The 12,688-nt window shown below is 37.8% G+C and overlaps 1 protein-coding gene across 2 annotated transcripts in view; it reads right to left on the bottom strand.

The window, feature by feature from the left end:
- The window catches only part of LOC132399901 (peroxidasin homolog), a 479,222-nt gene that overhangs the window by 205,053 nt on the left and 261,481 nt on the right, over positions 1 to 12,688 (bottom strand). For both annotated transcript variants that reach the window (XM_059980804.1, XM_059980814.1), the window contains exons 6-7: positions 7,204 to 7,275; positions 4,591 to 4,760 (exon numbers count right to left, since the gene is read on the bottom strand). In XM_059980804.1, the coding sequence (XP_059836787.1) occupies positions 4,591 to 4,760; positions 7,204 to 7,275 (242 nt within the window). The remainder of the gene's footprint in view (positions 1 to 4,590; positions 4,761 to 7,203; positions 7,276 to 12,688) is intronic.

The raw sequence follows: 12,688 nt of genomic DNA on the forward strand, positions 1-12,688 counted from the left end.
TTGGACACAGGACTCCAGTAGAAACTTAATAGTCTTAGAGCAGAAATATACCTGGATTTACTGGTGTTACATTATGACAATATGCATAAACTCAGCCTACAAATTTGAAAGTTCCTATGGCAAGTTGGATGAGATCAATAGATTTTTGTCTAGAAGATTAGCAAGAGAATTGTAACATGGACATGTAAAAGGGACACAAAAGACATGATTCCATAGAATTGAATCAATTGGAATAACAATTTGAAGGGTCCATATTTCAACTTCACTTAATCCTACTTCATGATAAATCTTGCTAATCTGGTTTCAGTATGGTTTTGAATTATTCAGTTGCATTAATTTTAGTTTGTTTTTATCAAAGGAAATAAGATATTAGTACAGATGTTTTATTTATAATGATGGTGAAACTATTGGTGTTTATTATAATTGCATTGTGAATCCAGAAACAACTTTAGAATATCCAAGTATGCAAAATTTACGTACTATATACATCCCAAAGTTTATCTCAGCAGTTCAGACTACCTCCATTAACTGCAATGATCTTCAGTCTTCTCTTTTTCAATCAGCATTGATGAATTGACAAAAAACTTATATTTGTCTCACTGTAAATTGTTTTAAGAATGTTAAGCATTATTGTATAAAATATAATTTTATTGGTGTCTCAAACCTAAACAATGCGTACAAACTCCCAAGCCCTAAAATACCAATTTTATGTGTCTAATTCCTTCAAATATTTTAATACATGGTTGATTTTTAAATATTTTCTTTAATCTTTGTCCATAATTTATAGTAATTTTAGTTTCAATCTTTCACTTGTAATGCTCCAGTCTTAAAATCTGTGACATGCTTAGAATGGTAGCTTAAAATTGTACACTATTCTTCCTGACTTGCTGGTGAATTTTTTCAGTGTGTTTACTGCTCAGTCAGTTTAGCAGTACCCCATTTGTTCCTTGCCTCTCAAACTGAGATGTGACAGCGTCCTAATGTCAGAAAAGGGCAATTATCACAACTATCATTAGACCTTTCTGTGCACCTTTTTACATACATCACTTCTTCAGTGGTTGTTCCTCTCTGGGCCTTGTGGTGCAGTGGGCAGCCACCTTGCCGTTTCTTTAGCATTTGTCTATGATGCCAAATTGCTAGCCTTGATGCTCAACCCAGCACAGACAGAAAGCATACAAGGAGCTAGCTGGATTCGAATTCGGACCACTCAGTACATATATATCAACAGTAGTCGTGGTTCAGATTTTTATGTTTGCACTTAATTAGATTCTCACATTTATGCATAAGCTAGCCTATTTGATTTTAAAGTCTACATGGTCAATTTAAGTACAATCAGGTGCTAAGCCACAGAACTCTGGTCCAATTACACACTACCCGATCTCTGCATGTAATTCAATGTGTAATTCAAACAGTAAAAATTATTGGAATTTCTTTTTAAGTAATCTGCTCCACAAGAAAAAAGATTTTATTTATTAAATATAGTTATTTGCAGCAGATTACGTTTGAAATGCAATTGCTACAATCCTGATCTATTAGGAAGTAACTTTAAAGTTTTCATTTCCAACATCTTCCTCCAAGTTCTTCTGGACTTGCCCTTTATCGCATCATCTTTAATTTATTAGTACTGGTCTCTTGCACATTGCTCATCACTATCACCGATCTCCCATGATCATCCTACAATGACCCATTGCTTTCAATGCTTTGCTTGCATCTGTTACGGTCACTTTCATCACTAAATTTTTCCCATCTTGAACTCCCTTCCTAAACCCCTCGCCCATATGTTTTCCTTTTCTGCAGCTGCTAACATCTCAGAACATTTCTCTTTATTCCTTTTCATAGATGCTGCCTGGCCTGCTGAGTTTCTACATCATTTTGGATGTGTTACTCAAGGCATTACAAACAGTGCTGAACCAGATCTGCTATCTTTCCTCCTGTTTCTCAGAATTCAAGTTCTCTTTCTGCATCAACGAATGCCTTTAGAAATTTTGTATGTAAACGCTACTATGTAAATATGCAACATTGAACGGCACTCAAGAATTCAGAACAAGATCTTGACTCCTTCATGGTCTTGCAGGGATATAATGGATAGACTCAATTAATCACTGAGTTTGACCCAACACTCTCTGCTCTTCCAAGTCATTAAAGTACGAAAGCCACTTGGTGGGTGAAAAAACCCAAGTTTTCTCAAGGAATAATGCTTTCCACTGTCACTTTATTTAAACTCCTTTTTAAGATACAAGAAAATTAGGAATATTAAATTTTTGAAGAGAAGTATGGGAAGATAATAATTACTAAATCATTGAAAATAGGTATAGCACAATTAAGGTTATTAAATCCTTAGAAAGTGGAAAACTTCATGGCACAAGGGCAAATTTTTGTTTTTATTCTCTCTCTTTTTCACAACAGGTACTTATTTAATTAAAATTTAAAATATATTTCTTATTGCAACTTGCTTTTTAAAAATATTATTATGTATTGCAAAGTACTGCTGCTGCAAAATGTCATATTTTACTATTTATGCCAGAGATACTAAACCTGATTCTGATTCTAAAAATTTTAATACAGTCAATGATGGTTCAAATATTATAACTCCACTGGAAAACACAATTATCCACATAAACCTAATTTGGATACAGAAGGCTAGAAAAGTTGACCATCTATGTGCAAAATTTATCCCACAAGACAGAAGGACACCAAACACTGATTGGAAAATGAGAAGGATGAACAAAACTGTATTCAAACACCATCTTCAGTGTAATGACTGAAACTACACTAAAGGATTGCTATGTTGGTATAGCAGCCTCAGGACCCACATCACCAGGTTCAAGAACAGTTATTACTCCCCAATCATCAGGCTTCTCCGCCAGAGTGGATAACTTCACCCACCCCAACACTGAACTGAATCCACAACCTATGGACTCACTTTCAAGGATTCTACAGCTCATGTTCTTAATACTTATCTGTCTATCTATCTATTTATTATTTGTTATTTTCTTTTTATATTAGCACAATTTGTTGCCTTTTGCATATTGGTTGTTTGTTTTGTGTGCACGTTTTTTCATTGAATCTATTGTGTTTCTTTGTATCTTCTGTGAATGCCCACAAGAAAATGTGTCTCCGGGTAGTATATGGTGCCATATAGGGATTTTAACAATAAATCTACTATGAGCTTTGAACTTTGAAATTCAACCAGTAATGTCTGTATTAAGAAGCCACTTATGCACAATTAATGTTATAGTCATAACTTTCTGTTATGTATCTTGCCTGCTTGCCTGATCCTGTCTGGGTTAAAAGTTTTCATTATTAATATCAGCTGGTGCTTGGAAGCCTCAAGATTAGACTGCAGTCTCATTGATGATTCTGAGGCTGCATTTTCTATGATACACTCCTTTCAGTTGCAAAATGTACCCCAGACACTCACTTGTAATGGCAAATGATCCCATTTACTGTGGGATGTTTTGCTGTCAGCAGTGGGGACGTATTACATTGTCTTCGGTCTTCTGGGAGTTAACAGCTTATCTGCTCTGAATGTTTCAACATGTTGCCTTGGACTGGAATCACATCTTGTGTTTGGATGCATGAGCCATGATTTGTGGTTCTGATGTGTGTGCTGCTTTGCATGTCGTGTGTTTCATGCCATCATTTACAGGCTGCTTCAACCAAACTTTACAATGGGAACCTTCGGGACATCACTTCAATGACTCAGGTAAGGGTTTGGTATGATGTTCCTCACCAACCCTCTTTCCACCACCACAAACTGATTTTGCTGACCACTCTACTCATCATTCCAACTGACTGTGGGTGGAGTTCCCTGTATAACTTGGATCACTCAAGCCCCCTTCCCCACTATGTGATCCTCTCACTCTTCAGATTGGATAACCTCTTGCGACCAGGACTGCTAATATCCTTAATCTGTGATTGCACAACAGGACTCCACCTTGCTTCACCTGGAACCTGCATCCTATTCAGCCTCTCTCACTGCATCAGATTTGTGACGTAGTCTGTGTCTATATGAAGCAGGCATCCTGCCTAATTAGCTTGAAACCTGAACAATCAAAATACCTACATACCCCAGCATATATGCAAAGTTCATATTTTTCTGGGTTTTCCCAACTCTCAATAGTTCAACTGTGTGCTTTGCAGGACCATCCCGCCACAAAGCCATGCTTCCCTTCATTGATTGCCACCCGTTGAAAGGATGAACTCTGCAATGGAAGTTGAAAATCAACGGAACTATCACTGAAACACCCGAACAGAAAATCATCTGCAAGTGCTGGAAATCCAAAGCACCATACACACACAATACAGCGCTTTTTGTGTGATTCAGACACCTGAGCTTTGATTTTAATTGCCATTTTGTATTACTTCAAGGTCTTAGGAGCCCAGTGATCTCCATGTATTAATACCAGAAAGAATTTCCTTGGCTGAGATGTTGTGTAATAAACATTTTAGCCACTCAAAGGTATCACTTCTTTAATGCTGTAATAAAATGTGTTTCTTTCTTCTTATTGTGTAGCATTGTGATCAATAAGATATATAACTTAAGACAAATTTGTAGCAGAGGGAGACAGTAATGCAAGTAAAACTTACCACAGTTAAATTCCTCTGCTGTTACTGAGACAACTGATCTGCCTTGCAATGCTCCGGGATGCTCGCAAGCTGCAGCGGCCTGTGTGTGGCCGCTTTTCGCATAGCTCTTGAGTAATTCGCCCAGCCACATGAGCTGACAATCGCAAACCAGACCATTGGAGTCCAAACGGCTGTAGCCAGATAAAAGACAAAGATAATGTTAAGATATTATTCAGTGATCTATGGATCGTTCTTTTTGTTGCCATTCTGTAACAAAAACATTACGTAGGTTTTGTAGTTAGTACAGAACTCCATCTCCACTTGGATCAAAATAATACTTAGGATAACTTCGTTCTATTAGTAATGATAACTTCTACAGTAACTTCAGATGAAGCAGAGATGCGTAGTAACTGATTGAATTACTTTTTATTCCTTGTGAAAAGAGTGTTTCAATGCCATATTTAACTTAAATGCATCATGAACTTCATTACTTCTTTGCAGCTTCATCATTTTCTTGTTGGTTGGGTCGACCATGGATGTAGATTCCTAGCTGTCTAAGTCAATACACAAGCCAGGGCAGTACGATATGGAGAGCAAGCTGTTGCCCATGCAGCAGGCTCCCCTCTCCACACAACTGATGAATTCAAAGGAACTGCAGAAGCTGATACAGTTTCATACCAGTGGCATCGGAGGAGTTGCCTGTCAGCATTGAATGCACTGCCTTAGGGAATTCATCTCTGGAGTTTTCTACGGTGTTTACTCCTGAAACCTTCCCCATGAGTGAACATAGCTGCAAGGCAGTGGAGGTTTGAGATCAAATTTTTCCTTCACCTAGATGAGCAGCCAACCATGGCTAATGAGCCCCATCTGCCCAGTGACTGGATTTAAAGCATCAGTAACATGCCTTTGCCCTCCCGTTTCTGATCATTAATTCTCCATGTCTAATTTGAATATGCATTCAGAACTCCTTAATTTACCTTCAATTGGTTCATATTTACTAAATCTGCTTGTTTATGAAAGTAGCCAGTTAATTGCCTTATAAAATTAGAAGCCATAAACACTGAAGAAAGTGTACTTGAAGAAAGGACCATGTTAGTAACATCAAAGTAGTTTTGTTTCTGTATGAGCACACACACAAAATGCTGGAGAAACTGTGCAGGTCAGGCAGCATCTATGGAAATGAATGAACCATTGTGTTTCAGGCTGAGACCCTTCTTCAGGACTGTAAAGGAAGGGAGAAAGCTCTAGAATAAAGAGGTGGGAGGAGGGGAAGCAGGAAATCTAGAGGCTGCTCGGTGAAGTCAGGTGGGTAAGAAAGGTAAAGGGCTGGAGAAGAAGGAATCTGATTGGAGAGGAGAGTGGACCACAGGGGAAAGGGAAGGAGGATGGGACCCAGTGAGAGGTGGTAGGCAGGTAACAGGAGTTAAGGAAAATAATAGAAGAGTGGAGAGGAAGTGTTTGTTTTTTACTGGAATAAGAACTAGATATGTATGCCATCAGGCTTGAGGCTATCCAGACGAAATATAAGACATGCTCCTCCACCCTGAGCGTGGCCTCACCATGACACAAGACGAAGCCATGGACCATCATGTTGGAATGGGAATGGGAATCGGAATTGCATATTTGGCCACCAGGAAGACTGGTTTTAGCAGATGGAGCACAGGTGTTCCCTGAAGCAGTCCCCCAATGTACAATGAGTTCGCCCATTGTAGAGGAGGTCACATCGGAAGCACTGGGCATAATAGGCGACCCCGGAAGATTCACAGGCGAAGTGTGGTCTCACCTGGAAGGACTGTATGGGGCCCTGAATGGAGGTGAGGAAGGAGAAGAATGGGCAGGAGTAGCACTTCAACTGCTTGTGAGGAGAAGTACTGGGATGGAAATTAGAGGGGTGGCATGAATGGACAAGGGAATTCTGGAGGGAGCAATGCTTGCAGAAAGTGAACAGGAAGGAGGTAAAGATATATTTGGTGGTCAGATCCTTTTGGAGATGCTGTAAGCTACAGAGAATGATGTGTTGGATGCAGAGACTCATGGGGTGGTATTTAAGGACAAGTGGACCTCTATCCCTTTTAAGGAGATGGGAAGATAGGATGAGTGGAGATGTTTGGGAAATGGAAGAGATGCATTTGAGGGCTGCATCAATGGTGCAGGAAGGGAAAGCCTGTTCTTTGAAGGAGGAGGACACGTCTGACGTTCTGGAAAGGAAACCTGCCTCCTGGGAATAGATGTGATGGAGAGGAAGGAACTGAGAAAAGGGAATAGCCGATTTACAGGAGACAAGCTGGGCAAAGATATTTGTTTCTATACACTTGCCCACACCACGAATTGGCAACCCATACATGAATGAAAATTAGGAGATACAGTACCATCCAGGCATATGCTGTATGCCAATAACTATCACTGTGCACTGATCCTTCTTTTGTGCAGATGTGAATTTCAACTGTATTTTGATCTACTGTTGTATAGCAGTGAATTATAGAATATGATAATGTATTCACTGATGTACTAAATTAACTATTCAAAGTTCATGTTGGCACCAGAATACGTGACCCAAATAAATCAAATACTGAAAGAGCATACGAAAATTGGCCAACCGATGAGGAACGAGCAGATGAAACTGTGAACACTTACAGTCTTTTCAACGAAGACAGATGAGAGAAAGTTCCAGCAGGAATTCTTGATACTTTATTATTATGCAAAAATCTAAAGGATGAACAGAAACATTAATCACAAAGGCGATCTATTAATGCCTGAAATTATTTTAATTTTATGTTTATATAATTTATATTTTACATCTTATTTGTTCCTTTATCATGCCTAGATGAATTAATTTCTCCCAGGTATTTTTAATCTCATAAACATGCACCCTCAAATTGAAATCTTCTGTAGGAAGACAGATGCGTTAGTTTCATCATATATTATCTACGAATTTAGTAGTAACATTGGTCTGCATTTTGCAGAGAAATGGCAAAATGTCAGAAACTTTGAGATTTCTGCACAAGTTCCCAAAATTTTGTCAGTTATTCCTAGTTCTCTTTTCTGAACACATGCTAATGCTGGAGTCCTCTTCATGACGTTCAGAATCTATGAGTTCTCCAATCGTAATCGTAGGGAATCTCTGCATGAGCATCTTTCACCAGAATAGGCATCACAGGGTTGTTTTTTTATTTATTTCAATGGGGGAAAATAAATTCACGTTTCAGGGTTAGTTGTAGTCTATTTAGATAGATTAAAATCATTTAATGTGTTTAAATCTCTTAGTGTTTTTATTCTCTAGATTTTAATGTAAAAATAAATATTTTAATTTGCTTTGAACATAACAGAGCATCAGATTTATTTTTGAATGGTTCCAAAGTCGACTACGCATGATTTAGTCATTAATCTATACAGGCTCAATCTATACAGAGCTCCCATGCCAACCCACAAATTAAAGGAATGAAGAATCAGCCCTGAGGGAATGGTGGAGCAGACCCAATGGGCCAAATGGCCCAATTCTGCGGTTATGTCTCATGCTCTTATACAGACAGCTGTGGAAGCCAAGTCCTCAAGCATACAGTACTTAAAGCGGAGGCTGATAGGTTCATGATTAGTCAGGGCCTCAAAGGTTACGAGGATCACACGATCACAAGGCGAAGGAGCAGAAGCAGTCCGTTTGGCCCATCGAGTCTGCTCCGCCACTCCACCATGAGCTAAACTATTCTCCCATCTAGTTCCAATTTCCGGCTTTTTCCCATATCCCTTGATACCCTGACTAATTAGAAAACGATCAATCTCCTCCTTAAACACCCTCAATGATCGGGTCTCCACAGCTGTATGTGGCAACAAATTCCATAAATCCACGACCCTCTGGCTAAAAAAATTTCTCCTCATCTCTGTTTTAAATGGGTACCCTCTAATTCTAAGACTGTGACCTCTTGTCCTGGACTCACCCACCAAGGGTGGCAGGGGAAGGTAGGAGAATGAGGCTGAGAGGGATAATAAATCAGACATCATGGAATAGCAGAGCAAACTCGATAGGATGAGCAGTCCAATTCTACTCCTATGTCTTTTGGTCTTATGATCATACTGCATCATGGAAGTCCTGTCCATACACACAACTTCATTGTGGGGACTGAAGATGACATTGGCTTTGACTCTAAATTAAATGCAAATTCTGGGCTGGGTATTCTTGTTAACCCCCTTGAATACTAAATTGTATATGATGTCTGTATTACATCATGTACTTCAAATAGTTTAGCATTCACTTTCTGCTATTTAAATCCATTATATACTGCTACTCTTACGGAAACATTATTTGTTTGATAATCTTGACTTAAAAGTCTGGTTCAAGTCCCACTCCAAGTTTTGTGCATATAATCACAGCTATCATTTTAACATTTATTCAGTCCAAACTACATTGTCAGTATATCATGACTGATATGTTAATGAAATTCTTATTTACTTAGTCTGAAAAATATTAAAAATTCTATCATTTTATCAAAGAAGAATACAATGTGCCTATTTATTCCTATTCCCTGAGAGGAATGGGTTTGATAAGCAAACAGAAATGAAAGAGCTTTTAAATATGGTATGTTTCTACACATAAAGTCATTGTGTAATTTGTTTGCTTAACAACATTTACTAAAACTAAAATCCATTTATTATTTCTGAAGCACTTTCAAATAGACCTGAGACACTGAACAGGATACTCAATTAACATAAATGTAATAGGCATTTGATCTGACATTCTGCAGCACTCTAATCTGGCAAACCAATATTTGATCACTGATATGAAGATTAATATATATTCTGTTAGAGTACCAAGTGACTTACAATCTGAAGTATTACTACTGTTGTTCATTTTGTAATATAATGTAAAATCCTAATTCAGAAGACCAATTTGGGGAATTATCTTAAACTCCTAGATCAAGTCCAACAACCAGTGGTTTCAGTATATGGTAATTGTCATCGCAGGACTTCTGTTGAGGCCCTATGCTCCATAAGAAGCAAAAAGGATTAAAGAAGAAGAAGAATTATCATCTTGCTACCTTATCTAAATACTTCTTTCCCAAGTCAATTTTTTTGAAATACGATCAAATCTGCAATCAATGAACTGTTGATTAAACAAAATTTAGCCTACAGTATTTCAATATTCATAAACTAGATCAAAATGACCATCATTATGATCAATAAAAACAACCCATAGCTCTGATGCAGTTTGTCTGGGGGTGGGGGGGGAAGTGTGCGTGCGTGCGTGCGTGCGTGTGTGTGTGTGTGTGTGTGTGTGTGTGTGTGTGTGTGTGTGTGTGCGTGTGAGCGCGTGTATAAATATATAAGGACATATAAGTAATATAAGGGCATGCGCCCTTAACTCCTGGTGGAGTCGTCGGGATGCCATTGTGACAAGCTTTTTGCACCCATCTTTTTGGTGATTGCACACCGTACGGTGTGTCTTGGGCATTTGAAACCTGGCGGAGCCCATCCCTCTCCAGGTTTTTGGAGCCGGCTGGATTCGTACTTGGGAGCCTTCACTCCGAAGTCTGGCACTGATGCCACTACGCCACCAGCCAGTCTGTAGTATGGTACCTTGAAATATAATACAGTACAGGATTTTGTATTTTAGCCCTGTAATGAAGGTCAGACTTCAGGCTTGAGCCTATCTAAAGTTTAAAATTCAAACCAAAGGGAAGGTAAATTTTAAAGACAAACTACAATTTGTTTAGAAGTACTCAAGGTGTTGAGCATAATTAGAAAGACAGCAGTGTAGAGAGACTAAAAGTGTTGGTATGGACCCATGTGCAAACCTACATTGATATCCCTGATCAGTATTAAATCGATAAACACGTACTGAACAACATCTGACTCTGCTAGGGTTTATTTTACTTATTTAGAGTTACAGTATAGTGCTTTCTGGCCCTTTGAGTCATGCTACTCAGCAAACACCCATCTAACTCTAGCCTGGCCTACTAATCGGTAGGTCCTTGGATTGTGGGAGGAAACCAATGCAGCTAAAAAAAACTCATACATTCTACAGGGAGGTCATACAGAGGATGCTGGGATTGGACTCTGAACACTGACAACCCGAGCAGTAATAGCATCACGCTAACTACTATGCTACCATGGTGCCCTTTTAGGTTAGAGGAGCAATACCATATATTGAGTCTATGTAACCTCCAAACTGATGTTATGAACATCAATTTCTCCTTCAGGTAATAAAATCATTTTGTGTTCTTTTTCTTTTTATCTTTTCCTCTCTCCCTTCTTCTATTCCCACTCTGACCTCTTCTCCTCACCTACCTATTACATCCCTCCTTCTTCCCATTCTCCTATGATCCACTCTCCTCTACTATCAGATGTCTTCTCCAGCCCTTTACCTTTCCCACCCCAGCTGTGGTCTAATTATTTATAATATATTGTGCCCACTGACTTTTGCACTTACCTTTAAATAAGTTTATTTTTAAAATTAAGAGCAACAGTTGAGGAAATCATAAGAAATTATAATTTATCTTTGGTCCAAGCACTTTATAAATGTGCCCATCTTTGTGCATCAGAAATGGGCTGGTCTGACCTAGGTGCATTGAAATGCCGTCATTCCATTTACTCTTGGTATTTTGTGCAACTTCTCCATCTTAAAGTTATTCCATCAGTAAACCCTTTTCAGGCAGTTTCAAGGCAGAAACAATTCAACGATCATTTCACGTAAATTTAAAAAGGCCAGTTTGCGCCAACAGAAGTAAAATTATTAATCAGTTAAACAGAACTTCTAAATTAGTTTTGCTTAACTGTCTTCAGTGGCTTCCTGGGTTTATCAATAAATTTATTCAGTCTGTAACTATTCTTTACTGATAAACAAAATCACAGCTTGTTCAGTGCTCTATTATTGATCCCTTCTGGAACACAAGTGGGAGTAATAATTAACATTTGAAATTATGGGACAGGAATAAGAAGGCATGTTTCTCAAAAAGAATTGTCCATCTATCATCAGCAGAAATTGCATGCACTCAATTCAAACTGGGTCTGGTCAATGTTGACTGCAACTCACGTTGCAGTTAGGTAGTAAGTTGGCATTGATTTTCAAGTTTAATCATTCAGAAAATGTCTTCTTGGAAGTAAATGGAGAACAGATGTACCCAGTGGATTCATCTTAAATGTTTCCTTTCAGAGAGGATTGAAGGAGAAAATACTGGCAAAAAATACAATCAGAATCATTCAGATCACGACTTATTTTTTAACAGCTGCAATATTAATTTTGGATGATATTTTTATATTTAATGAAAGCTTTTATATAATGATAAGTACCTGGGGAAGAAAGTTATTTGCTTTCATGTATGCACACGTGAGCAATTCATTTTCTTCAGTTCAATTCCTATGAACTTATAGTAATTCCACAGCGGTATTGTATTCAAGGACCTTCACTATACTTAAGGTACTGTCAGCATTTATTAAGATGGGTAGTGGTCAGCAAGTGTTTCATTTCTAACTGCTTCTTTGACCATATATTGATATATCTTATGACTAAAAAATTTATATTTCTGATTTTCAGGGATACTTGTTAGAGATGCAATGAAGAAATGCTGAATTTCATCACCCTGTATAGTATGGTGATACGTTTGCATATAGAAGGGATACACATTGCCATGATGCATTTATATGTTTATATCAAAGACTATTTAACCCACAGATATTTTTCTTTAATTATACAATTGTTCAAGATAAAGAAATGGTGTCATATGATTAATTGTTTGATTAATCAATCAACAAGTTGATTGAGTAAGAACTTGAAAGCAAATTGAACTTATTGTTTCCAACACTGTCTGTTTCTAAGAAAATATCCTCATTATAAAATTAAGAATCCTTTTCATAAATCTATAATTTTGCTCTTTGAATATCGAAAGACCTGTGAGAAGGATAGCAGAAACTTATCTGTAGCTTTCAAATGCATTTCATTTCAAAATGCAGCTGCAATATATAAATTAAATGATATTTACATTCAGCTTAGTATTCAGTTAATCAATATGTTCTTTGTGTTTTCTCAATGTATCTTTACTTAAACAGATACAGTACAAATATTGTAGACTTCTAACCTGTGAAATGACAAGAAACTAGTTCCGACAATTTACATTTTTAGAGTAATATG

Source organism: Hypanus sabinus, chromosome 1 (assembly GCF_030144855.1).
Source record: "Hypanus sabinus isolate sHypSab1 chromosome 1, sHypSab1.hap1, whole genome shotgun sequence".
Taxonomy (NCBI): Eukaryota; Metazoa; Chordata; class Chondrichthyes; order Myliobatiformes; family Dasyatidae; genus Hypanus; species Hypanus sabinus.